This window comes from Tursiops truncatus, chromosome 8 (assembly GCF_011762595.2).
Source record: "Tursiops truncatus isolate mTurTru1 chromosome 8, mTurTru1.mat.Y, whole genome shotgun sequence".
In the NCBI taxonomy this organism is placed as follows: domain Eukaryota; kingdom Metazoa; phylum Chordata; class Mammalia; order Artiodactyla; family Delphinidae; genus Tursiops; species Tursiops truncatus.
In genome coordinates, this window is record NC_047041.1 from 12,237,912 (window position 1) to 12,264,205 (window position 26,294).

Here is a 26,294-nt window from a genome sequence, read left to right on the forward strand (position 1 = left end):
CTTAAAAAGGCTAACCTTCATCTGAGCCCTCAGTGGGTCGTCATCTTTTTGCAGGAGTAACATCAAAGATCACCAATCACATAACAAATATAATGATAATGAAAAAGTTTGAAATATGGTGAGAATGATCAAAATGTGACATAGAGACACGTAGTGAGCAAACGTTGTTGGAAAAATGGCACTGAGAGACTTGCTTGAGGCAGGGTTGCCACAGACCTTCAATTTGTAAAGAAGCAGTATCTGCGAAGCGCAGTAAAACGAGGTGTGCCTGTAACATCAGAGGCCAGAGCTCAGGGCTGTGGAGAAGATTAAATGAAGTAACACGCCAAGTGCTTAGGCCAGAACCTCGCGCACGGTGAGCCCTCATAAATGTTACATCCAGCCTTTATTTCCGTGGTGGAGGTCGGGGAGCAATTCCCTCAATGTCACAAGGCCCAGAAAACAGGTCTAGCGAAACCCTTTGAACTCCTCAGAGCACCACGGCTGCACTGAGACAAGGTATTATTATGATTATGAAAGAACAGGTCTTGAATTGCATTCCAGCAGGCAATCATGTGGGAGCAGAACAAAACAGAAAACTGGGATTGTGCGCTGAAGACTCTCCCCCTCTCTCGCTATCTGCCGTCTAGCCTAAGGGAGGAGGGATTCCAGAAGGATGTCACCCAGACACAAAGGTCTTAATCCTGCTTTGTCTCTGAAAAGGCAGGCCAGGAGGAGGGTGTGTGGTTGGGTGGGAGGTCTCCTGAGAAGACAGCATCTCAATTCCAATGGAAAGAGACCTATAGGCATTTGCTCTCAAAAGCCAATCAATGATAAGAGTAACATTATTGAATTCTTATTGTGTTCCAGGTAATGGGCTAAACATTTTAATGGCTCATCTCATTCAAGTCCTCCCAAGGATCCTATAAAGTATTCAAATCCCACAGCACAGAGGCGAACAGGAGGCAGGAGAGGAATAACTGTCCCAGACACAGTCTGCACACACTGAGGATGGCCCGGGAAGGGCTGCTTTCTAACCAAAGATCCCAGTGCTCTGGTGTCTGTACTGGTTAAAGGAATATTAAATGCAGAGATGTCATGAATATGACCCTCCCTGTTCAGGTCACGCCCCCTCCTGACCCTTGAGAACCAAAAGGTAAGATGGGGGGCATCTGAAGAGCATTCGTAGCACCTCCCTCATTTTGTAGAGAGACGACAAGATGTGCCCGGGAGCACAGCTGGGACCACAATCCCCATTTTCTCATCTCCATCCAACCCTCTTCCCCTGAGACAGACGCCTCTTAGGATAAAATGCAGCAGGAAGCAACAGGCACAGAACCCAGGGAGGCCTGGAGACACATGTCTCTGGGCTCTGGCGGGGAAGCCTTGGTGTGCCGCGTTAACAAGGAAAAGGGAGCAGGGTAGAGCCCATGGGCCTGGCATGATGGAGACTGGAGCTCCGGAAGGTGGGGTCAACCCCTAACTCCCGTCCCCCGGGTCCTGAGAAGGTGGTCCCAGGAGCTGGAGGCTGCAGCAGGGAGCAGGGAGCCCCCGGAGGGCCTGCTATTCACAAAGAGGCTTCAGAAACCCAGGCCGCGCAAGCCCAGCATCGGGTTGGCCTTTCCTTCCTTCCCAAACAGGCCTCAAGAGAGGCTTGTACAGACCCCCTGCTGCTATCGGTGCCCCTCCCAGCCCCTCACCACCGGCTTCCATCCAGAGTGGCGCTGATGCTGCCAGGGCACTTCCTGCCAACCCAGATGCAGAAGATCTGGATTCAAGCTCAGGGTCAACCCTCGCTGGCTGTGTGACCTTGAGAACCATCTAACCTCTTCAAGGCTCCACTCTTCATCTGTAAAATGGGCATAACAGGTGAGAACTCACTGAGATCCTACGTGAAAGCACACTTGGAACTGGCACGTGTAGAATCAGTGTTACTTCTTTTGTGTCTACTCATCCCCACAAGAACCCAAAGGTCAGGAATGGTGACTCAGTGAGGCAGGAAGAAGAGGGAGGAAGGTACACGTCTGTTCACCCAGCACTCACTGTCCTAAGGGCCCGGCACCCGGCCAATAGGACACCAGCAGAGAAGATGGATCCGGTACAGACCCTGCCCTCAGGAGCTTAGAGGCCAGGAACCTGTAGCTAAGTCTACAGCAAAGTTCAAATCATATCCCCACCACCATATATAAAATACAACGAATAAGGACCTGCTGTGTAGCACAGGGAACTCTACTCAATACTCTGTAATGGCCTATACGGGAAAAGAATCTAAAAAAGAGTGGATATATGTATAACTGATTCACTTTGCTGTACACCTGAAACTAACACAACATTGTAAATCAACTATACTCCAATAAAAATGAAAAAAAAAAAAAAACCCAACCCAAATGATATTCCTATTTTGTTTGGTGGCCTGAAAATCTGGTTTCCTATGGGGTAGCGCCACTGTGTCCTGTCTGTAAAATGGAGAGAATATTCACATCTTCTCAGAGATGATGGGAAAAGCAAAATCCCACTTGGACAAAGGTCTGAGCACCCGATCCAAAGGATAAGGAGGTCAGGGAGGCCGCAGAGCTGCAGCTGCTGAAGTCGTGGCCTTCTCCTTGGCTCAAGGAAAGATCTGCCAGGACACGCTCTAAGGGAGCAGCTGGGGGTATGAGTAATGGAGGAATGGTGGGTGTGAACCCCCATAGGGCCTGGAATGCAGCAGGGAGAATCTTTGGATCCTGAGGGGGAGAGAGGCCAAATGCCCTGGGATCCTTCAGATGGGCAGTGAGTTCAGTGGGAGAAGACAAAAGCCTGGGGCGTGACAGTACAATTACACACAGCACAGAGCAGCCTGGCAAAGGCAGCCCAGGGACCCTTCATCCCGTTAAAGCTGGCAGGTGCACTGAGCTCCCGGGTAAAAGAGCCCCAACGTGTCAGGGAAACTGGGGACCCTGCCCTAATAGATGCCCACATGCCCCACCCCCCGCTCCCCCTTGGGGTGCTCTGCTGCCTTTTTAACAAGGAAGCAGCATCCCTTCTCCTTCTCATCCAACACTGTTTGCAGGGAGGCAGGGAAGGCCCAGGGGAGGGCAGGGGAGAAGGGCAGCGAGTCCCTGGGAGGTCCGCAACTGTCCCCAGGATCTCCTACCCAGTCACTCCCTTTCCCAGGCTGCACTGCACCTGAAGTAACAGAAAGAGCGCCAGGTGGGCCGTGAATCCCAGCTCCTGCACCACCCGTAGGTTAGCTAGTGTGAGCCATTCTCTCCGCCCCTCTGCCCCTCCATTTCCTCATCTGTGAGATAAGCGTCAAGACTACCTTACAGCGGGAATCAGAGGATGGCAAGTCAGCAGAACAGTGTCTGTCACCCAGAAGGCGCCCCCCCAATCTGGCTTCCATCCATCCCCCCCCACTCACTCACATCCCAACAGTCCTTCACCCCATCTCCTCCCTCAAACCCTCTCTCCGATCTCCAGCCCCCACCCACTTCTCTCTTCTCCCAACTCACACAGGATTTATTATCCAATTCACAGAATACAGCCCTTGGTTAATAACCATATGAAACATTTGATAGCATATGCTTATGCATATATGCATGTATTATGACAGATAACATGTGCTGTAATTATTTCACAGTGTTAGGCAGGGCTCCTATTTCAAACTCCTCGGCACATCCCCACTGTGAGGTGGGATGCATGGTGCTTGCTGGTGGACTGAACACAGACCTCTGGGGGAAGAGAGAGACTCTGCATCCTAACAGATCAGGGCAGCAGCACTGCCAGGTGGGGACAGACAGCACGTCACTTGAGGAGCCACTGAAGGAAGTGGGTGCCTGGTCTGAGGAAGAGGGGAAGGGCTGTCATAAGACAGACCTGCTCTTGAGTTGTAGTCAAGGGCTAACCCCAGAAATAATGAATGGATGGAAGTCGCAGGGGACACACTTAGCTATGATAAGGAAGAAGCTCTGTTGGAACCATCTAAAGAGGCAGTCGGCTGCGTCAGGAGGGAGTGAGTCCCCCATTGCTGGAGGTAGTCAAGGAAAGACTGAAGCCCCAGTTGAGCATGGCTGTAGAGGGAATGAAACCAGGGGTCGGAAAGCTGAACTACAAAAATGTTGATGTCTTTCCAGCCCAGAGAGTCTTTATGAATCAGAAAAGGATCCTTTTTTTATTCTAGGTAGAGGAAAGCATCTGCAGAAGAGGAAAAGTGGTTTAGTTACATAAAGAAGATGAGAGTTTTTCAGTGCAGTTTGGTATTTTCCAATTGTCGCTCTCCTCACCTCTATCTGTTTCATGGAACTAAGGGATTTGCCAAAGGCAGATGCCACCAGAAGGGTTAAAAGCTGCTCTCTCCCTGCTTCCCCTCCACCTCCACCCTGACCCTCCTCTCCTGAGGGACCCTTGGCCCAGCAGCGAGTCTGCCTGCCGAGGCCAAGGCTGAGCGGGACCTGGGGAACCTATGAGTCTCGCTCAGTATGCAATGGGATGGAATGATGTGAAACCCAGTAGGCTGGCTGTTCTAGGAAGAAAGAGGGAGACTGGCTTCTGGGACTGGGACCCAGGGGCCAGGTGGGGCGGGGAGGAAAAGGACGGAGAGGCTGAGAAAGGCACAGCAGGGGTTACACAGGTCTGCAGGACAAGGACACAAACGCCTAAGGGATGGGTCTGCAGGGGACACAGAGGACCTTTGCATCAAAAATTAAGAATAAATAGTCATGTCAAGGGCATCCCTCCTCTCCACTGGCTGATTCCCTGGGCTGCAAGCTTTGGTTCTGGAAAATGTTAATATTCCCAGCAGGGGCGACACTTTAAAATCTTGTGGGAGGCAGCTGATGGAATACCGACCAGAGGATCATGGTGAGGATGTAGGGAGACGATGTGAGTTCACCACCATGCACTGTGCCCTAAACCTGGTACATCTCCAGTCCCCTCCCCCTGCTAGGTGCAAGTGCCTCGGGTGTACGGTTTCCACGTCCTGTTTTTCCAGGGAGCAGATTCTGATGGAGAGAGAGGGAGGAGGGTCCGACGTGTTGTCAGTGGGGCAGGGGCACGGAACAAATTCAAATGCTTGAACGACGTACGTATTTCACCTGCTTCTTGGTTTTGTCCCATCCCACACCTGGGCTTGGCCCCAAGAAAGGACAGAAAGGGCCAGACTATGGGGACCAGAGGAGGAGACAGAGAGGGGACGGAGGAGGAGGCTGAGACTTCTCAGTCCCAGGAGGCCCACCTGCTGCCTGCTCGGCCATGGAGGCGGCCCCCTTCTCTGACGGCAAGGATGGGCGTGGGGAGAACCTGCCCTCTGTGCTCCCCTCGGCCTCTCCACTTCAGGGTGTTTGTTGGTTTATTAATTACTGGGGCCCAGGAGGCATCCCTCCCCTGAGAACTGCCTTCAGTGTTTCCTAAGCTTCTTCACATACTATTGATTTAACCCTACAAGTGCCCTGGAAGCAGTTATTATCATTATTCCTGGGTAGAGACCAAATCACTGCAGCAGGAGAGATGCTGGGACAGATCACAGAACTAACTGGCCAAGGTCCAAACCCAGGTTTCTGATTCCAAGTTCTGGCCTCTGATTCACCACTTGAGTTGCCTGGGAAGAAGGCCTCAGTCCTCCCATAAAATAGGAAAAATGGTCCCTCACTTCTGTCTCTTCTACAGTGTTCGGAGATGCAGGGAGAGGGGGTAACAAGAACCATGTGACCTTGAAAATGGACTTAATCTCTCTTTTCTTCACCCATATAATAAAAATGTCTATAGAGCCCATCTTATATGGTTAACGTGAGGTTTAAATGAGATAATTTCAAGCCCTCAGCAGAGTGTTTGTTATATAGTAAGTGTTCTGTAAGTGGTTAATTTGTATCACCGTAAGCAAAAGCTCTCTCACAGTGCCTCCTGGGTGGGTGGCACTAGAAAGGCCAACTACTGCCCCTCTCGTCCCCCAGCTATTCACACGGGACTCTGGGTACCATTCCCGACATACCAGTCCTCCACCCAGGGTTGCAGGATAAAGTAACAGTAATTAAATGTGTATTACATTCTGGGCCCAGATACCTTCCACCCAATCACCCTGAGAGGCACTATTATCCCCACTTTACATGGGAGGGAACTAAAGCTCAGAGAGGTAGAGTGACCTGCTTCACATCACACAGCTCATGAGTAGTGGAGCAGCTTGGATTGCCTGCAAAGACGGTTCCCATTTTACTGAACCAGCCTGCGTTTCTTTTCAGCCGCACTTCCTCCCCAGGAGACAAGAGTCTCTCCTCTCCAACATCTGGACCAAGTTTAGCCAACACAGGGATGCTACAAGGCTAGAGCGGAACTCCGGTCACGCCACTGCAGGTCCTGGCCTGACCTTGTTCAAAAGGGATTCCAGGAAGGAAAGAGAGTTAAAACCATGTGTGCTGTGTGTTCCCTAGGTGTGGATGCTGTTATACACTGTGTGTCATCCTATTTTATCCCCTCAACCACCCTGGGAGGGAGGAAGCCTCATCCCCATTTTATAGACGAGACAACAGAGGCTAGCAAGTGCCTAAGTCTACTTTGCCAAGATCACACAGGTAGCACATAAACGGCAGAGGGTATAGGGGCTCAGGACTTGTAACCACAAAAAAAGGACATTAAAATACTTAGAAACACCAAAGCAAGTCTGAAAAAAAAGTTGATTTGAGCTACGTACAATGATACCAGGAAAATACACGGAATATTATACTTGCGGCCACGAAGAGTGAAAGGCTCTGAGTCCAGCCTGAGTGTCTCAAAAGGTAACTCTGTGGCAGGGCTCACCAAAGGGGCCTTGGGGACAGTAGTGGGGAACCCCAACTTTCCTAGGAAGTCCCCTAACAGCAAACTCCCCCTGTCCCCAGGCTCCGTGGGGTTGACCAGATGGCCGTGCCTGGGCTCCTCACTTCTCCTCCCCCAGCCTCACTAGAACTAGGTACTTGCAGAGATGTTCTAATTTTTTTTCCCCCATTAAAGAAAAATAAAGTAATCCACAGTACAACTCTACTTGGTCCAAAACCTGCTTATTGAAAATCTGCTTTGGGGAAGAAGGAGAGTACATGGCATGATTCCCCAGGGAATGATCTCTGTTATGCTTAATTTTGACAGCAGGAAAATAGAATTAGATTCCTGTTCCTAATTCGACTTGCAGCGTCTCTTGGCCCTGCATTAATAAGGAAGATGGAAGAGTGTCTCTTCCCAAGCTCTGAGCTGCATTTCCCTTCAGTCCCTCATTTCTTGAGCCTTTGATTAGATTTTGAATTCTCTTTGCCCTTGAACTTCTCCTGCTCTGCCCCACCTTCCCTCCCCCCGGTAGGTGGGGCCAGGGTCACTCAGCAGCCTCCATAGATGAGTCCTCAGAGCAGCACTGTGTGGTTGATGCGTCTTCCCTGGGATGTGGGCCGGCCTCTCTAGCACTTGGGCAGGCTCATCCTCTCCAGAACTTTGTGCCCAGCCATCCCGCACCCTACTCAACGGAGCAAGGGGACCCACTGCTCCAGGGAGATCTCTGCCCTTCAAAGGACACTGTGCCTGCTGGGTACAGCCGACCCCGAGCTGCTCCTCTGAGTCTGCTGGTGCAGCCCAGGAGGGTGGGAGGGGCCTCGGAGGAGGAAGCCCTGGCTCATAGTCGGAGGACCAGAGTTAAGAGTCTTGGTTTTGTCATGTACCAGCTTCGTGACCTTAAAGTCAAGTCACTTAGCAGCTCCAAGACTCTTTGCTCAGCTCAGAATGACTGGGAAAGAGGGAGGTAGAGTGGGAAAACATAAGTGAAAGTGCTTTGCAATCTGCAAGGAACTGTTAGAATGTCAGAGAATGTCAATTCGAGTGGAAATAGCCCTGGGCTAGGAGGCAACAGTATCTAGCGCGGTACTTGGCACACAGCAGGTGTTAAACATCTGAACAACTTACTTCCCAAAGCCCAGTAAGAGCTGAAGCAGAGGAAACAGGGCTCAGCTTCAAAGCAAGAGGGACTGTGGCTAGACACAAGAAAGAACTTCCTGTCAGGTTGGTGAGACGCTGTAGCCAGCACAGATGAGGACTGCAGGACAATCTTTGCCTGGGCATATTTACAGCCTGTCCTCTGTCTCTCAACATTCTCGCTGGGTGCCTGGGGTGTGCCAGTTCAGTCCTGCCTGAGTGGGCTTGTGGCAGAAATTTCCGGGGGAGAATCCTTGATTCTGTTATACCTTTCAATGCTGCAAGGATGCTACATGAGGAGGGCCACCTGGTGGAATGCAACATATCCCAGCTCTGTTCCATCACATGCTAGCATCCTGTGAGCTTTGAGATCAGCATCCCTTGGTGGGCATATGATCAAACCTATTTGGAAGATGCTGAGGTAAATAGTTGTTTTGGCCACAGGACAACTCAGGGTGTCCATGCTAATGTGTGCTGAAAATCTCCACGAGGGAGAGAGAGAACGAAGTGTTATCTAAACACTTCTCTCTTTTTTTAGCCACAAAACGCTTTGTCCATAAAACTCTTATGATCTAAAACAATGCTGTCCAGTAGCACTTTCTGTGAAGACAGAAATGTTCTATATCTGTACTGTCCACACGTGGTTATTGAGCAGTTGACGTGTGGCTAGAGAGACTGAGGAACTGGACTATACATTGTATTAAACTTTAAGATGGGGAATTCCAACATTTCCAAACCCACTGGGTTGTTGTAATAATTAAATAAGGTATCCAAAAAGCATACATAGTTGGGACTCAGCTACTTTGTTTCTTGGGTAGCACAGAGCAAATAATCGCGTCGTGTTGAATAAATGAATGCAGGTACAAGTGGAGTCAGTAAGGTGCAGAGGTCCCGTAAAGAAGATGGTTCTGACCCTTGGCAGGGAGGGGGCTTTTGTTTTCAGATGCTGTAGGGATTCCAGGATGGAGGAGGGACTTACACTGCAGAGCAGTTCTGAGGAGCCATAGAGAGGAGCCTTATGGAGATGGCGAACCTCTTCCAGTGCAGCCCACCCAGACCCGCAGGGGAAGACCTGCACAGGTGAGCCACATGACACAGACGCCTGCATCTCGGGCTCCGGGCCCCAGTGGTAGCCAGTAGCCAGCACCTGTCTGACTGTGTGTGGTGCACAGCTGTCACCGGGAGCACACAGATGCACAGATTTGCTGGAATGTGCTGGCTTAAATTAGCTAAATCTCATAAACACTAAATTTATGTCGCAAGTTGAGAGTCAGAGAAAATGCATTTCTAAAACCTGCATTTGCAAAAACAAACAAAAAAAATGTATCGGGAATTGACCTTGGACCTTGTTCCATCAGAAAAATCTACTCTCTGAGGAAAGAAGCTCTTCAACCCATCAAGTACAAATGCATCTAATTTTATGTTTTCCCTCTCTCTTTGTAGCTCCTCAACAATGAGGCTGAAAACGTGGGAATTGTGTTTGCAGATGCCAAAAGGCTTGGTGGTTGGCCAGTCTCCCTGTAACTGAGCTCCTCTCTGTTCCACGCATGCACAGGGAGTTCTGGCAAAGGGTGTTCCTGGACTGCTCTCTCTCTTTCACCTACACACACGGAAAACAGCCAAGGACACTTAGGAATCCCCGAACCCTTTGGTTGTCGTTCCCACGATTGGAAGGAGCCCGCCCCTTCTTGGCGTATCATCTGCAGCCGGGGGGGCAATTCAATCAGGTTGAAATCAACAAGATCTGACCATCTCGGGTGGAGCCAGCCTGGGGAAACTTACATTCTGCTTTGGCACAGATGAGGCAGGCGGTGGTGCAATTGAAGAAGTTCAGGATCCCAGCTACAGCCACGCTGATGTCAGTGCTGCTGGGGTGGAGGTTCAGGGTTGTGAATCTCTGGAACTGGAACTTGATAAACTCCTCCGGGGCCACTTTGAAATGAGGGACCTGGGCGGAGGAGCAAAAGTGGGCAGCAGGGAAGATCCGGAACCAGCGAGACAAAAAGAAAAGAGGGATGAGTGAGACAAAGCTGCAGAGGGTGGCTTCTTTTGTAAAAGACCTTTGCCTGGCAAGAGATGGAATTTGCAAGACTCGGGGCACCCACTCCACAGGAGGAAGATGATGTGGCATCCATGACAACGCGTGAGACCCAGAATGGGAAACCCTTCAGCCGGGGACCTGGATAAATGTACTGTGGACCTTGGAGCTGGGGTCTGTGGCCCTGAGAAGACAAAACAATAGGTCTTTATTCTCAGAAGAACTGCCCACTGCTGGGCAGACAGACAGATGGCTCTTGAAGGCATAATCCTTATACTATTTGATGTGTGGTTAATGAATCAGAGCAGAGATGCCCTGGGGACTAAGGGAGGGGCCCCCTCAGCCCAGCCTAGCCAACAGATAAATAAACCAGCTCCCATCCTGGCTAAAGGCCTGGGATGGGTTCCTCCGTAGACTTACGTGAGGAGGGGGAAGCGCTGCAGGCTGGGAAACCATCTAGAGGGCCTCCCGATGGAGCCCGGTAAATAAATACCTGCTATGGCTTCATTAGGACAGTGTCAGCTTCCCTCTGCATCTATTCCTGACATTTCAGGGAGGCACTGCCCCTGCCTTCTGCCTCTCTTCTCCAGGAAAGAGATATTAACAGGCTGGAATGGCTGCTTTACCGGAAGCTTAGGCTACTGGGCAGGTAATAGGAAAGTTAAAACGTAATAAGCTGCCATCCACCTTGATTTTATTATGTCACCCTGGTACCCAGAGCCAGAAGAGCTAAAGGCTGCTTGTGCCTCTATCAGAGATGGGGCTGAAACCTCAACCCTCATCCTCACTTAGGGTGCCCAGTGTGAGGGCCAGATTATTGTGAGCATGGGTTTGGACTGATGTGAAAGTGAGTAAGATTGAGGGTGGACAGCAAGAAGAACTTCCTGATGGTGAGTTGGTTGGTTCCTAGCATGGGTTATTCAGACATGATTGCAGAAGTTTTCCCTGCCTGGGCTGGCCCAGAGTCTGGGATGACATTGACACGGTCTCTGTAGGATTCTGCTACCTTATCCTTTTAAGCTTCTGAAAGAAGTCAGCCAGAGACCAGAGCTCCTCTGAGACTGGGATGAGGGGAGGGTAAAGATTTAGCAGAAACTCGGGAGAAAATTCCTGAATTCAACTAGGATTAGCCCTTGAACCAGAGAGAGAGGGCAACCAATATTTTTTAGCAGAGACCGAAAAGCATAGAACTGGGGAGAGAGACTGGTGAGTAACGACATTAAAGAGCGATGTTGACCTGGGGTGTGTCCTAAGGGGTCTTTCTTCCCCTATTTTGCAACGCTTACAATCTGTCTAAAATGAATAACAAGTGCACCTTGAAAGGAAAAAAGGTCACAGAAGGGTAAGATGGAGGCCAGGCTGGGCAGGGGCAGGGTGGCCAGGCTGGCTGGCTTACACATCTGAGCATCTCTGCCCAAGGCCCTCTCCGTGTGGCCATCCAGCCTACCGGGTTCCAGCAGCAGCTAACTTACCCCCCCATAGAAAGTACCCTTAGAGATTCCCTTGGATCCACCAATCCCAGAGATGAAGCAGGCAGAAGGCTCAGGAAAGCAAAGACTCAGGAAAATGCGTTTTAGAGTCTACAGTCCTGGGTTTGCATCTTGGTTCGCTGTGTGATTTGGGGCAAACTGCTTAACCTGGCTAAGCTTCATTAACATGGAGAAACAACAGGTGCTTTTTGAGCTTTGGGAGAACAAAACGAGACCCTGTACGTGAAGGACGTGCTAGTTCAGTTCCTAACATGTGGGGTAAGTGTTTAGGCAATGCCTTTTCTCATTCCCTTCCCCCTTTCTCCCCAAATCTTGAAGCTCCTGCAAAAGCTCTTAGGTCTGTATGTGCAAGGGGTGAGGGCTGAGGGGCCTCCCTAAGAAGGGGAGCTGGTGCGAAGTCTCCAGCACAGCCTGGCATCTTGAAGGCTGCTGGGAGGCAGCCAGCTGCTCTGATGGGCCCCGGAAGGGATGGCCAGGCCAATCCTGCTGAGTCTCTCTCTGGGACAGAGATCAATCCAAGACGGATCTGCAGGTGCAAATGCATCCCCGGAAGTCATCATGGAGGGGTGGGGCGATGGAGAGGTGAGCGGCATGGAGGGGAGGGCAGCAAGGCAGAAGCAGCCAGCCACAGGGGCTGCAGACATCTTAGCAGCATTTAAAAGAATGAACTCCTCAGTGAGAACTCCATTTCTTTTCCCTGAAGCTGAAGGGAATCAGTGCGAGGCAGTTCAGCCTCATAAAATAGTAGAAGAAGTGCAAAATCTGAATGGAGAGGGAAGGTTGCTCTGGAAGGAACATGACCAGACAAAGGAGGGGTAACCATCTGGCCATTCCCTGGGCAGCACAGCCTGCCTGGCTGGTCAACGGCACAGGGTCCGGGGCGGCGGGATGGGAAGATGGGTGCAAATCAGGGTCTCTACCTCCGGCCTGAAATGCCAAGCAGGGTTAAGGGATGTGTTCGCTGAGATAAAATAGCTGCTGAACACCAAGAGGAGGCCATTCTGGAGTGGGGACTGGGGGGATGACTGTAGGGGACAGGGAGGAAAGTTTGCTGGGGAAGAGGGAGGAGGGGAACAAAAAGGAGAGAGCAGAAAAGAGGAAATGGGCAGCCGAAGTCTTGGCAACCTCACTTGGTGAAGATCAGAGCAACCGGGAAATAACAACCTGCCACAGATCTGAGCTGTTATGTGGAGCCTGGCAAGAAAGATTTAAATTAAGCATCAGGTCTAACTTGCAGGGGCCCAGGCCTGGGAGATGCTGAAAGGGACTGCAGTGGGACAGAAGCTCTTTTTTTTGGCCTGGGCTGGCTCGGGAGTCATCTTTCAGGACATCTGGGAGGAAGGATGGGGAGTTGTCAACACAGACCCTGCGCGTGGCCTGAAGCTCAAGGATTCAGCCTACAGGACAGTGGTAAGTAAGACCCATTGCAGGACTGGAGCTAGGACCACAGGGCACTCTACTGTGCTGATAACAATTCCTAGAGTGCGTTCCTAAAACAAAGAAGACCAGTATTCTTCCCAAAGCCGCAGGGACCAAGCCCTCCGATCATAAGAGAAGTGGGAGCATCAAGGGAGTGGCTTCCAGAGGGCCTGGGCTAAGCAGGGGCCTGTCTATTGCTCCACTACCTCGGCGAGGGCAGCTCTCTAAGGAGGTGCCCCATCCTATTGCAAGAACTGGACCCTCCCAAAGCTAACGCTTCTGGAAGGCTGAGCCTCTAGGCTCCCAGGACAGGTGGCAATTTTGCCCTTCCGTCTCCTGTCCCTCCGCCCTGCCCCTCCACAGCTCCTGACCATCAAACTCCATCTGTTCCCAAAAGACCTGGCTAGAAGGCCCTTGGGAGGCTATGGGGTCACCTTGCCACTGTCTCCCAGGAATGTATCTGAAACGGGAAGGACTGATTGATTCCAAGAAGGACTAGGAAAGATTCTGGCAATAGAATCTCTGAAGTTTCCAATTTGTTTCCTCTGGGGGAAAAGGAGGGAGAGAGTTGCTGGAATAGGGAGCAGGCCATCTTTATCTCCCAGGGAACGAGGGCTAGAGGGAATGGACCCAACACTTTGGAGAAGTAAACCCTGGAATTGGTGAATGAAGAAGAAAGCGAAGTAAAATCTCTTTTCTAGAAAGCTTACAAAACAGAGGTTTTCAAACTTTATTTCAGCACTAAAATGTAGCAAGGCCTCGCCCCAAAGGCATTCTTCCCCAGAATCCCAATATCTAAACAGAGACTCCGCAGCTGTTCCTGTGGAGCTCAGACTTCTGCCCTCTTGGCCTCCCCTGGACCACCACCCTCCCCAGCCTCTCCCTCTACCTGCCGCCTTCAAGGGACACCCCCTTCCCCTGTCACAGGACCCCAAGACTCGGAGGGGCTCAGCTTGAAAATCTTACGAAACTCTTCCTCTGAGTCCCCTCCATCCAAGCAACCTGAAAAAAGTAAGTGACCAACAAAGGCCCAGTTCTTTTATTTGTATTGATGTTATTAGTGACACCAACCAGACTTGATTCACTCTTCCAGCCCTTAAGAATCCATGATATCTTTGGGCCTGGGGCACAGGCTGCCAGCCTGCAGAGAGCCCCCCAACCCTGCCCAGCACTCACCTCCTTCTCCCCACAGATGTTGCTGATGATGGAGCTGGAGGCCGGGCTGGAGGATGGTCCCAGGACAGCGACCACCCCCTTGGGAAGGATCTGACACACTGCAGCCAGCGGCAGGGGCAAAACGTGGGGAGCAGGAAAGGAAACAAGGCGCTCATCAGGTGGGGCGTGGGCTTCGGCCTCGAGTCCTCCGATCTTCCCCCCGCTGGCCCCTCACCTCCCGCCCACCCCCGTCCCCGTCCTGGTCCCCCCTCCTATTCTTCCAAACCCAGTGCCTCTCCTCCCCTGGACTACTGGGCTCCAGGACAGTTTTATTGGAGTTTATGGATGGTATTAAATGAGGAAATGACCCAGGTTATGACAACATACGGCCTCGGCCAACAGGGTGTATAAATTGTCTGGGCTGTCACCGAAGGACGGAGGCGCGCAGTGGAAACCTGCATGCCCCACCCCCTTTCTGCCTAGCCTGCAGGATGGGTGCTGGGAGCCCGGGTGTGGCTGCTGCAGGGGCTGTGGGTCCAGCTCACAGGACGGCCAGCCAGCATGCAACCTGTTAGCCCCCGCAAAGAGAAAGAAAGAGAGTCTAGAGAGGAAAAAAGGTAGACAAGCAGAGAGAAAAAGGATAGTGAGGATGAGGCAGGCAGAGAGAAGAAAGAAGCTCAGCTAAAGTCAAAGGGAACAGGAGAGAGAGAGGAGAAGGAAGAGAGAGAGCGAGTGGCCGAGAGGGCCCTCGTCTTTCAATGCCACCCTCCTTTCACCTGGCCTGGAGCCTGGTGCTCCTGCTTCCCTGAGCCCATCACATGCCTTCCTGACCAACCAGCACGCTCTGTGACCTTGTACCTCCCCCTGGGGAAGGCGCCCTTCCCTCCTCTACCCCGGACGCTCACTCACCTGTCAAGAAGCACCTCAAATGCCACCTTCTCCTTACCCTCCCGCAACTCCTTTAAGTAGAGTCCATCCTCCCTGGGGCTCCGAGGCCCATGGATTTTCCCTCTGTTCTAAGACACTTGTAAATGTGTCTGTTTCAGTTTGTTGTTTAGATGTGTTTCTCCTCTCACTAGATTTCTAGCCTGTTAAAGGCCAGAGCTGAGACGCATTTATCTCTAAATCCCCACTTTGCATTTCCCTGGTGTCCAGCACAATGTTTTCTAAGTGCCCAGTTCATGTTTGTCCAATGAATGAGTAGATGGGTGGGACACGCAGTCAGAAGAGGAGAGAATGTAAGATTTTAAAATGCTACATCCTTTCGAATTATGGTTTTCTCCAGATATAGGCCCTGGAGTGGGACTGCTGGGTCGTATGGTAGTTCTATTTTTAGATTTTTAAGGAACCTCCATACTGCTCTGCACAGTGGCTGTACAAATTTACATTCCCACCAACAGTATAGGAGGGTTCCGTTTTCTCCACACCCTCTCCAGCATTTATTGTTTGTAGATTTTTTTTTTTTTTTTTTTTTTTTTTTGCAGTACACGGGGCTCTCACTGTTGTGGACTCTCCCGCTGCGGAGCACAGGCTCCGGACACACAGGCTCAGTGGCCATGGCTCACGGGCCCAGCCACTCCGCGGTATGTGGGATCTTCCCGGACCGGGGCACGAACCCGTGTCCCCTGCATTGGCAGGCGGACTCTCAACCACTGCGCCACCAGGGAAGCCCTGTTTGTAGATTTTTTGATAATGGCCATTCTGACCGGTGTGAGGTGATACCTCATTGCAGTTTTGATTTTACAATAGCCAGGACATGGTAGCAACCTAAATGTCCATCGACAGAAGAATGGATAAAGAAGATGTGGTACATAGATACAATGGAATATTACTCAGCCATAAAAAGGAACGAAATAATGCCATTTGCAGCAACATGGGTGGACCTAGAGATTGTCATACAGAGTGAAGTAAGCCAGAGAGAGAAAGACAAATATCATATAATATCGCTTATAAGTGGAATCTAGAAAAAGGCTACAGATGAACTTATTTGCAAAGCAGAAATAGAGTCACAGAGGTAGAAAACAAACTTACGGTTACCAAGGAGGGAAGGAGGGGGAGGGATGAATTGGGAGATTGGGATTGACACATATACACTATTGATACTATGTATAAAATAGATAACTAATGTGGACCTACTGTATAGCACAGGGAACTCTGCTCAGTGCTCTGTGGTGACCTCAACTGGAAGGAAATCTAGAGAAGAGTGGATATATGTATACATATAGCTGATTCACTTTGCTGCACAGCAGAAACTAACACAACATTGTAAAGCAACTATACTCCAATAAAAATTACTTTTAAAAAACGTTACAGACTGAGAAAGGAAGGGGGGAAGAAAAGGAGAAAACAGACAGAGAGAGAACGTAGGACAATTCTCAGCACACGCATGGTGATATCAGAACCACAGAGCTGCCCCTCGGATTATACTCTGTGGTTCCCAGTCTCGCTATGAGACGTCCTTCTCTGCAAACCTCAAAGCTCATCTCTGGACACATTTTCCTCCTACTCACATCAAGTGTCAGGTCAGTACAGTGAGGTTAAGGAATCAGTCCAGGCATCCTTACCGAGCCAGCTGCAAAGCCACAGCTGCAACCTGGTGCTCTTCCTCCTAAAGCAGAGTCCTAACCACTGGCCCATACAGCCAAGTTATGGCTCTAATGGGGCACAGGCGGTGGGGTAGAGCACCAGGGTTCAAATCCCGGTGCTGTAATTTATCACACAAATGACAGATCTGTAATTTATCACACAAACGATAGACCTGTGGGGTCTTCTTTCAGCCTGAGGCTCAGGCGGGGGTCCTTTAACATCGTGGATCTCAGCTGACTGACAGGTTGCCAGCAGTGGGTGCCTGAGGGGGACTCAGTAGTACCAAGTGTCAGAACCATCCCCAGCAACAGAGTAACTGTGGACAGGCTTTACCTTTGAAGAACACTCTTCAAAGTTCAAGCTACTTCTGTGGCTTGAACAGAAGTAGCTAGGGGCTGCTAGGGGCTGTAAATTCATTGGCCATCAAATTCCTATTCCTACAGCAGCCTCAGGGGTGGAGCTTAGCTCCTGATTTTACCTATAAGGCAACAGCATCCTAGGGGTGTTAAGTGACTCCCCGTAAAGTCACACACCTAATAAGGGTCTGAGCCAGCGTTGGAATTCAAGTCTGCGGACCCCACCCAGTGTTCGTCCCACTACCTATTCTGTCTGCCCTACTCCTTGCAGCCACTTCGCCCATCTCTTTTCAGCCCCAGACCACACCCCATCTTGTTCTGCTGCACCTGCTTCCCCAAGGTCACCAGTGTCTCTTAGCAGTTCTTATCTCTCTTTTTGTAGCATTTGCATTGTTCTTTTGAATTTCATGACACTATCCGGTCCTGATTCTCAGCCGCTTCTCTGATTGGTTTTTCTCACTTCCTTAGCCAACTCCTCTTCCTTCTCCTCTCCACTAAATTCAGATTTTGTCCATGCCTCACTCTCCCTGGGCAATCTCGACCTTGCCTGTGGACTCCACATCTCATCTCTGCCCAGGTGATCCTACAGCCTGACCCATGTCCTGGGTTACAAAACGCGTTCCACCTACCTGCTGGGCGTTGCCACAGGGACTTCCTTCTGGTGTCTCTTCCAGAGAGAGAGGCAGAAAGGCAGAAAGCACAGTCCTTAAGAGCACGAACTCTGATGCAAGTCTATCTGAGTGTGAGTCTTGACTGGGTCACTTACTAGCTGTGAGACCTTGAGCAAGTTACCCAAACTCTCTGAGACTGCTTTCTCATCTATAGGACTGGGATGCTAACAGCACCTCTCCCGCAGGGATGTCGTGAGAATTAAAGTGAGTTCATACATACAGGGCATTTAGAGTGGTACTGACGTGCTACAGGACTCATTATTATTATTCCCAATACAGCATGTCTGTTATATACTTTTCATACATAATCTGATTTGATCTCCACACTGTCAGGAAGACTCATTATTATCCCCACTTTACAGATGGTGAAACTGAGGCTTAGAAAATTTAAGTGCCTTGTTCAAGGTCACACAGGTCATATATGGTAGAGCTGGGCTTGAATTTGGAGATCCATCTGGCATCAAAGCCCAAGCTCTTAACCACTTCACTTTACCCCCCTTAGCTCCAAGTTCAAACCGTGGTCGCCCTTGCCTCTTCCTTACCTTTCCTTACTGCATCTACTCACTCGCTATACCAATCAGGGGCCAGGTTCTGACCATTTGACCTGCTCACCCCCCACTATCCTTTCCTTCCCACTCCCACTGTCACAGATCCGTCAGCCCCTTCTGCTACCTGCCTCCTAAGGGCTTTCTCCGTCTCCAGGATTCTTCATTTTCCAATCTGTTCTCCAAAGCGAGGCCAATTATAATCCTAAACGTAGGTCTGTGTGCTCCTGCAGGGCAGAAAGCTTGTCTTATTTATCTCTGTGTCCTCCACGCCTAGCACAGGGCTGGACTCAGAGTTAACGTGCTCAATAAATAGCTGTTGAACCACACTGAAGCCCACTCAACTCTTTTCATAGAAAATTGGAAGTAAGCTAAATGTCCAATCATAAGGCAATAGTTATCTAAAGTGTGGGTCATATAGCCAAGTGGAATATTACTTAGGCATTTAAAATGCTTATGAACAGTTTATAATAATCTTAAAAATATTTATGTAATAATACTAAGAGCAAGAAGCAGGATATAAAATTATATGTATATCTACATGAAGGCTACAACTAAGCAAATACAGAAAATTGTTATGCACTGCGGAGTGACTGGAAGAAGAGGTTATAAAAGCCCACATTTATTAAGTGCCACTTATGGCCCATTCTAAGCACTTTATGTGAATTGACTTACTTAATTCTGGAAACAACCTGATGTGATAGACACTGTTACTGTCACCCTCATTTTACAGACAAGAAAACAGAAAAGTTAAAGGGCAGAGTCAGGATTCAAACTCCCGACCCCTCACTCCAGGGTCAGCTCCCAATCACTGCACATCTCCTCCCACTTCCCGCCAGCTCACTTGGAACACACTCCAGATTTTCCTACCTGAACCTGTTCCCAAGTTGTTCTCTCTGACTAGACCAGGGCTCTTAACCTTCTGCCTGAGATCTGTGGGCAGAAGTCAGTGGTCTGTGAACATTCTGGGGGAAGAAAAATGGCATTATTTTCTCTTAACCCCTAACAGAAATTCAGCATTTCCTTCAACTTGGAATATAGGCAATAAACCACAGTATATTAACAGTTGCTGTGACTTTGTCATTGATAGACATCGTGAGTGTTTTCATATCACATTACAGTGCTGCAGATGTCTTGAAATATCATTCACATTCATAATTACTTTGAAATTACACTAGTCGTAACGTTTAGCTATTGAATACATTAATAGATAGGATGTTTAAAAAAAGTTTTTAAATGAATAAAATTACATAGATAGGATGACCAGGGAAACCAATTACATGGAAACACAGTTAAAATACATTAATATATCACTATTAAAACATTTTAACTGCATTTCCATATAACTGGTTTCCCTGGTCATTCTATCTATGTAATTTTATTCATTTAAAAACTTTTTTCTGAGAAGGAGTCCATTAGCACCCACAGACTACCATGGTCTAGGCCCTCTCTTGCCCTTCCGCCTGGAAAACTCCTACTGATCCTCCAGTGCCCCACTCAGTTCTTGCCCATAGGTGAGAAGGTGCCATTCCCTCCCAATATTCACATCACACCGTGGCTCTGAGTCAGCTTCATGCTGGGCAGGTCAGCATCCCTGTTCTCTGAATTCCTGGCCAGCTTCTGCCCCAAGCTAGCTCATTATGCTGGGTCTCAGTAAGGAGAAGCTTCTCCTAAAAAGAAATTCTTACAGAAGGTCACAATCCCTTATTCCCAATTCCAAAATCCAAAAGGCTCTGAAACTGAATGGTTTCATCAAACTCATTTGGTGGCAAAATCTGATCTAAATAGATAGATGTGAAGCTATTTATAATATATGAATATCTGAATGTGAGCATGCATTTAATTTTGAGTGTGGGGTTCAGCCCCAAGCCCCATCTGAGATGCTACTTAATGTATGGTATAAGCATCACATGACCTTTCCAGTATCCGGCAAGTTCTGAAATCTAAACACATCTGGCCTCAAGGGTTCGTGGACCTGTGCCTGCTGTTGTGAGTGTCCATCTCCCATTTCCCACTGGACTGGAAGCTCCTTGAAGGCAGGGGCCACATTTATTCAGTCCTGGCAAAAAGGAAGTAGTCAACAGATGTTTGTTCAACTGAATTGAAATGACTCAAAATGAGTGCAATGAAAGTGAATTATCATCTTCCCAGCAGCCATGGCCTGGGGATTTCCTGGGATCTGGGAAGTGTTCTTTCATTCCCTATGAAGGGTGCAGGCATCGTTTCAGTAGAAATGAAAATCGGTTATAAAGAACCCCAGTTCTGAAACTTCCTGGACCCTGTTTATGCAGGGCCCGGCTGTCTCGTGAGGACCTCTGAGCAGTTTGAGGGGTGGAGGAGAGGGAGGTGCACTCTACTTCTGCCTCCCAGGGAGCAGGGAGAGGTGAGTGATGTTGCCACGGCAACCAAGTTTCCCAGCCAGCAGAGGAGTTGGAAGGCAACTGACAGAGCAGCTGCAGGAATAAAACACCATGATGGGATGTTGTAAGAAGGGGAAACTTCTTCCCCTGGAGATACCAGCTCTGGCCTGGATTTGAAGTCTCCTTAGACTCCTGGTCTGGACAGGAGGTGCTTATGGGAACTTCACCTTCTCTGAGTCTTCACAGGGAGGGGAAGGGTCTGGCTGTGCTGAAGATGGTGCAGAGCAGTCACTCACAGGCTCACTGGTGGCAGGCCCTCCAGGGAAGGGGCAGCTTCCGGGGTGGGGACGAGGAAACTGGGGCTTCTTTATTTACAGCGTGGCGCTCCCGGAGCCCCTGTGGTAAACAATCGGGGCCACCGGTAGCTGATATCGATGTGGAGGAGAGGCCGGGAGAGCTCAGAGCCCTTCACATAAAGACACTTCAGGGCGGGCTTCCCTGGTGGCGCAGTGGTTGAGAGTCCGCCTGCCGATGCAGGGGACGCGGGTTCGTGCCCCGTTCCGGGAAGATACCACATGCCGCGGAGCGGCTGGAGCGGCTGGGCCCGTGAGCCATGGCCACTGAGCCTGCGCGTCCGGAGCCTGTGCTCCGCAACGTGAGAGGCCCGCGTACCGCAATAAAAAAAAAAAAAAGACACTTCAGGGTGCCGAAGCCCAGGTCTCTCTGTGTGCCTGGTCATGCTATCCTGAGTGAGGCAAACAACCGTCCCCATCAGCACCAAGAACTAACCCCTCCTTGTGCCAGAGCCTCGGGAGCAGGGTCCACTCTCAGTTCTGTGAATGGACCGGGGGCTGAGTGGACTGGCCTTGCTGGCCTCAAGAGCCGAGAGGGGTGCTGTGAGGGTGCAGTGCCAGGTCTGTGCACTGTCACGCCCCACAATGGGGACCTCCCTGGTGAGCGTGCCCCAGCGTATCGGAGAACTCAAAACTGCCACTGGCTGTCACAGGGATGAAATGAACAGTGTGGGGAATATAGTCAATGATAATGTATTATTTCTTTGTATGGTGACAGATGGTAACTAGACTTATCGTGGTGATCACTTTGTAATACATAGAAATATCAAATCACTATGTTACACACCAGTAAGCAACAGCGCTGTAGGTCAATTATTCTTCAAACACAAACAAACCAACTCATAGGAAAGATCAGATTCATGGTTACCAGAGGCAGAGGGTGCGGGGAGGGGGAATTGGAGGAAGCAGTCAAAAGGTACAAACTTCCATTATAAAAGAGCTAGGGATGTAACGCACAGCGTGATAAGTGTAATTAACACAGCTGTATGTTCTACATGAAAGTTGCCGAGAAAGTAAATCCTAAGAGTTCTCATCACAAGGAAAACATTTTTTCTGTTTCTTTGATTTTGTATCTATAGGAGGTGATGGATGGTCACTAAGCTTACTGTGATAATAATTTCACGATATATGTAAGTCAAATATTATGCTGTACACCTTGAACTTACACAGTGCTGTATGCCGGTTGCGTCTCAATAAAACTAGAAGGAAAACAAACCCACCATTGGCTCCTCTCACCAACGGCGTATCATTCAAAGCCCTCAGCCTGGTCCCAGACCACCATGGAAGCAGCAACACCATGTACGGGGAGTTTACACATGCAGGCACCGGGCTGGCAGACACAATACCACCCTGGATCCCTACGATGATCCAGAGAGCGAGGAGTTACAATACTAGTTCTACTACTAAATCATACTAAGAGGTGAAATTTATCAAGAGTTCACCTGACTCCTGGCACCGCTCTAAGTTTTCTAAGTGCATCATCTCACTTAATCTTTCAGCAGCCTCATGAAGTGAGAACACTTATTGTTCCCATTTTACAGATGAGGAGTTTGAGGCACAGGAGATAAGCCCACAGTGCTGGCGATTAGGATCCTGACCGCTATTCTACACAGCTCTCCAGTCCTGGCCTTCACCCCGCGCCCCCCCTCCCCCCCTCCCCGGGCAGACGCTCCCTGTTTTAGCCACACCCAGCTGTCATTGTGCCCCAAGGTATTCCGGTTTTCTTCCTTCCTCAAGCATGCTATTAAGGCTTCTGCGTGGATGCCCTCACCTGTCAAACATTCCAAGCTCTGGCCCAGCGGCCTTACCTGACCGCCTAGCTACACCTATGACCTATTTCTGACCTCATTCTGCCCTTGTCTGAGCCACTCCCTGGCAAGCCCACAGCAGAGCTACTGAGATTTATGTCACTTTTCAGATGTGTGGTCTTAGCCGCCTCCTGGGAAAGACTGTGAGCCTCAGTTTCCCCATCTGTAAAATGAGGAGGTTGGGCCAGGCCATTTCTAACCACTGTAATTCAATGCATTTCTGCGTCCCTGTTATGCATACGTGAGGTGGGAAAGGGAGGCGGGGAATGCGTGTTGAATGACTCATCACCATTCCGATGACTTTCTCCTCTGGCTTCTTACCATTTTCCCTCATGCTGACTTGGAGTCATTCTATTGAGCTGATGGAGGGATGTTAGCCTTTACTCACTAGAAGCAGCCCTGAATCAGCGGAGGTCGTGCCCACAGAGCCTTCGAGAAGCTCGGGATCCTGTGCAGGAGGGGCGGCTGGAACCTCACTCTCTGTGCCCATTCCCAGGCACTGGGGCCTCACGGGGCCCGAGAACCAGTGAGCCTCTGGGTTTCCAGGGGAAACAGTGTGGACAGCGGATAGCACGCTTGCCCTCATAGAGACAAGCCAGGGCAGAGGTGAGGGGCTGACGGGGAGGCTCCTGCTTCTAGCTCTGCAGTAAATTAAACTTCAGACTGGCTCTGGCAGCAGCAGGGATGGTGCCTCAGGGTGTCTGGGTGATAAGGCAGGGGGTGGCACTTAGTTTCGCTCTAATACGTTCGCTGTAGGAGACACAGGGATCTATAGGAACAGAGGAGGGTGATGCTGTGGGAGCCTGCTGCACGAGAAAGGCAGAGATGGAGATAAGATACTTGAGCCAGGAGGGAAGGGACGGCCATGCGGGGAGGTGACCTGATAGGTCTTGTCCAGCCCTCTTATTTCAGATCTGTGGGCTGCGCAGAGGGAGCTGGGAAGTCAAACATCAAGAAGCCTGAGGCAATGATGGTGACCAGGCAAAGAGGTAGAGGGGATTAGACGTGGGTCTGAGGAAGCTTTACGGGTGACCCTCACTTTAAATAAACCCACTATATGAAAATCCATGTGAACCAGATAAAAGCGGGGTGGTTTGCTGCTTGTATCTTTCCAGTGTCCAGGTTGCTATTAACACCCCGTGTGATACCTTCCATCTCCCAGCCTCGCTTTCAACTATCAAATGAGATGGCTGAACTCCAGCATCTTTAGTTTTACACTTCATCCTCTTTGATTCTGAAATTGCCATTGTTTCCCTTGAATGACACGCCCGTCCCAAATGTGACTCATTATTTGTGCAGAGTTTTTGAAGCTCACCTATTGCCCTATTGCCGAGAGCGGGCACAAGAGTACCCTGTAGGATTGCTACCACCTCCATTTAGATCAGAGCCTCTGCTTCACGCAACCAAGGATGTCATCACTAGGATCTCTTTTATCCCCTTGAAGTGGAGTCTCGGGGCACCGGGTGACAGGTGTGAGGTTGGGGGCATTCGTCAGGGCCCCAGAGCCACTCAAGTAGTTTTACATTAACAATGCAAATCAACCCCAGGCCACCAGCCCAGGGAAGACACAGCCACCATGAGGTGGAGCAGTAGCTGGCTCTGGGAGGCACACAAAGGCTCGGTGCTGTCGGATGCATCAACCCAGAAAACGGGGAAGAGAGGGGAATATCCAGCTATGATTGAGGCCCCACGAGGCACCTGACATTAAGACAGGCGGTGTGAGAGGAGTCCGGGAGGTAGACGGTGCTGCCAGGTAGGGATGGCTGAACTCTGAGACAGGGAGAGAGGCATGATGGTAAGAAGGGGAGAAAGCCAGCTCCAAGGTGGGGAGGCGGTGGTGGGGAGAGAATAAAGCCAACAACGAAATCCACAGCTGCCACTTACTAACTACCTGGTATGTGCACGGTGCTAAGGAACTCACCTGCACTGTCTCGTGTCCTGCTCCGAATGACCCTAGGAGGTGTTATTACCATCACCTCATTTTACAAACGAGGAAACGGAGGCACGAAATGGTTAAGCAGCCTGTCCACTGTCACACAGCTAGTAAACAGCAGAGCCAGGATTGAAACCTGGTCTCTCTGATCCTAAAATCCATGTTCCTACTCTTTATACCACAGTCTCCCCAACGTAGGGATCGCAGAGATGTTGTTCCTCCTTCATCTGGGGATCCTGCCTCCTTTTAACCTCCTTCCCCCATCCCGCCACTGACCCCCCCCAGTCCCGCCCCATCCCGCTTCAGCTAAACGCGGTAACCCACCACCCACTCTCCCCCTTATTGTGGGAGGGAAAGAGCAAGCGGGGCTGGAAGCTTTCTATGAACTATCTGGGTGGTGTTTAAAATCCACTGTGGGAGAGCAGCTCAGGCTTTAGATGAAAAGCCTTTGGGGTAGAAGGATCCAAAAGCCCTCTTTTCTAACAAATGCTAATCACGCCTCAAACACAGCGAGATGTAAAAGCTGGACCGAGGGCCACGTGTTGGTAAAGTACTTGGTGCCTAAAAGAGGGGCCTTAGAAAGATGCTCCAAAGCTCTGTGATGTGGAATAAAGACATCAGTCTCCTTTCTTCCCCTGATTCATCCAGCTTAATATTTTAGATGTATTGACTCCACTAAGCCTGGGTCATTGGGAGAAGAAATTTACATCTGCTAATGACCCCCATCCTCAGTGGGCAATCCATGCTTTCTGTTCTGCGAAGGAAACCCTGAGGAACCAAAGAAGAAGAAGGGGAAGCTGGTTTTTCAAAGAATAGGCTACAGAACTATTTAGCCATCCGGACCCCTGTCTGCGACCTGCCCGCATGGACAGAAAAGAAACACTACAATACAGACAGGACCAGGAGATTCATGAGAAGTCATTGCTGGTATTTCTGCTTTCATTTTGAAGATCCTGAGAAATCGGAATCTTCCGTTTGTTGGACTAGAATTGAACCTCTGTGACAACTAGAATTTCTACCTGTGCCCTGCTGAATCCCCATTGCCTAGGATAGAGTACAGCAGGCACTCACTAAATATTTATTGACTGACCAAGTGAATAAATGAATGACAATTCCAGGTACTGTTTCCACCATGCCTTCTTCTGAAGGAATCTGTGTCCATAGATCCTGCTGGCCTCAACAACCCTGTTTTGTGTGATAGAAATCCACCCTCAGTCTTTCGGAGTGGACTTTCTCCCCAAGGGTAGCTCTTAGGTCATCTGGTCAGTGCCTGTGGCTTGTGAGACAGGACCAATCAGTGGACTTTCTCCCCAAGGGTAGCTCTTAGGTCATCTGGTCAATGCCTGTGGCTTGTGGGACAGGACCAATCAGATCCTCTACCTTGTCTCCAAACCAAGAGGCACTGAGGGAAGCTGCGCACTGAAGAGAGACTGTAAGCCACCTGAGGGCAGGGACTGTGTCTATCTTGTTTTCTGCATTGTTCCCCATGCATGATATCCTGAGTCAGGCCTGCAATAGAGCAAATGCTCTATAAAAGTTTCCTGAATGGATAAACAAATTGTCAGCTGGGCCTGGATGGCCATTACGGGACATGATGAAGAAACCAGGGAAACCAAAGTAGCAGAGAGGGAAGAGCATGGATCCAACACAACAAGAGCACTAAAGACGCTGTGGGACAGACAGAGAGCCACTGCCT

General features: G+C 49.9%; 1 protein-coding gene across 9 annotated transcripts in view; it reads right to left on the reverse strand.

The window, feature by feature from the left end:
- GRIK4 (glutamate ionotropic receptor kainate type subunit 4) overlaps positions 1–26,294 on the reverse strand; it is a 354,683-nt gene that overhangs the window by 150,576 nt on the left and 177,813 nt on the right. For 8 of the 9 annotated variants that reach the window (XR_012333292.1, XR_004527810.2, XR_012333293.1 and 5 more), the window contains exons 4-5: positions 14,008–14,105; positions 9,667–9,832 (exon numbers count right to left, since the gene is read on the reverse strand). The exons of the other annotated variant lie outside the window; for it this stretch is intronic. Coding sequence is in view for 5 of the 8 variants with exons in the window: in XM_033861894.2 (XP_033717785.1) it covers positions 9,667–9,832; positions 14,008–14,105 (264 nt within the window). In the remaining 3 variants the exon portion in view is untranslated. The remainder of the gene's footprint in view (positions 1–9,666; positions 9,833–14,007; positions 14,106–26,294) is intronic. 9 annotated transcript variants of the gene reach the window in all.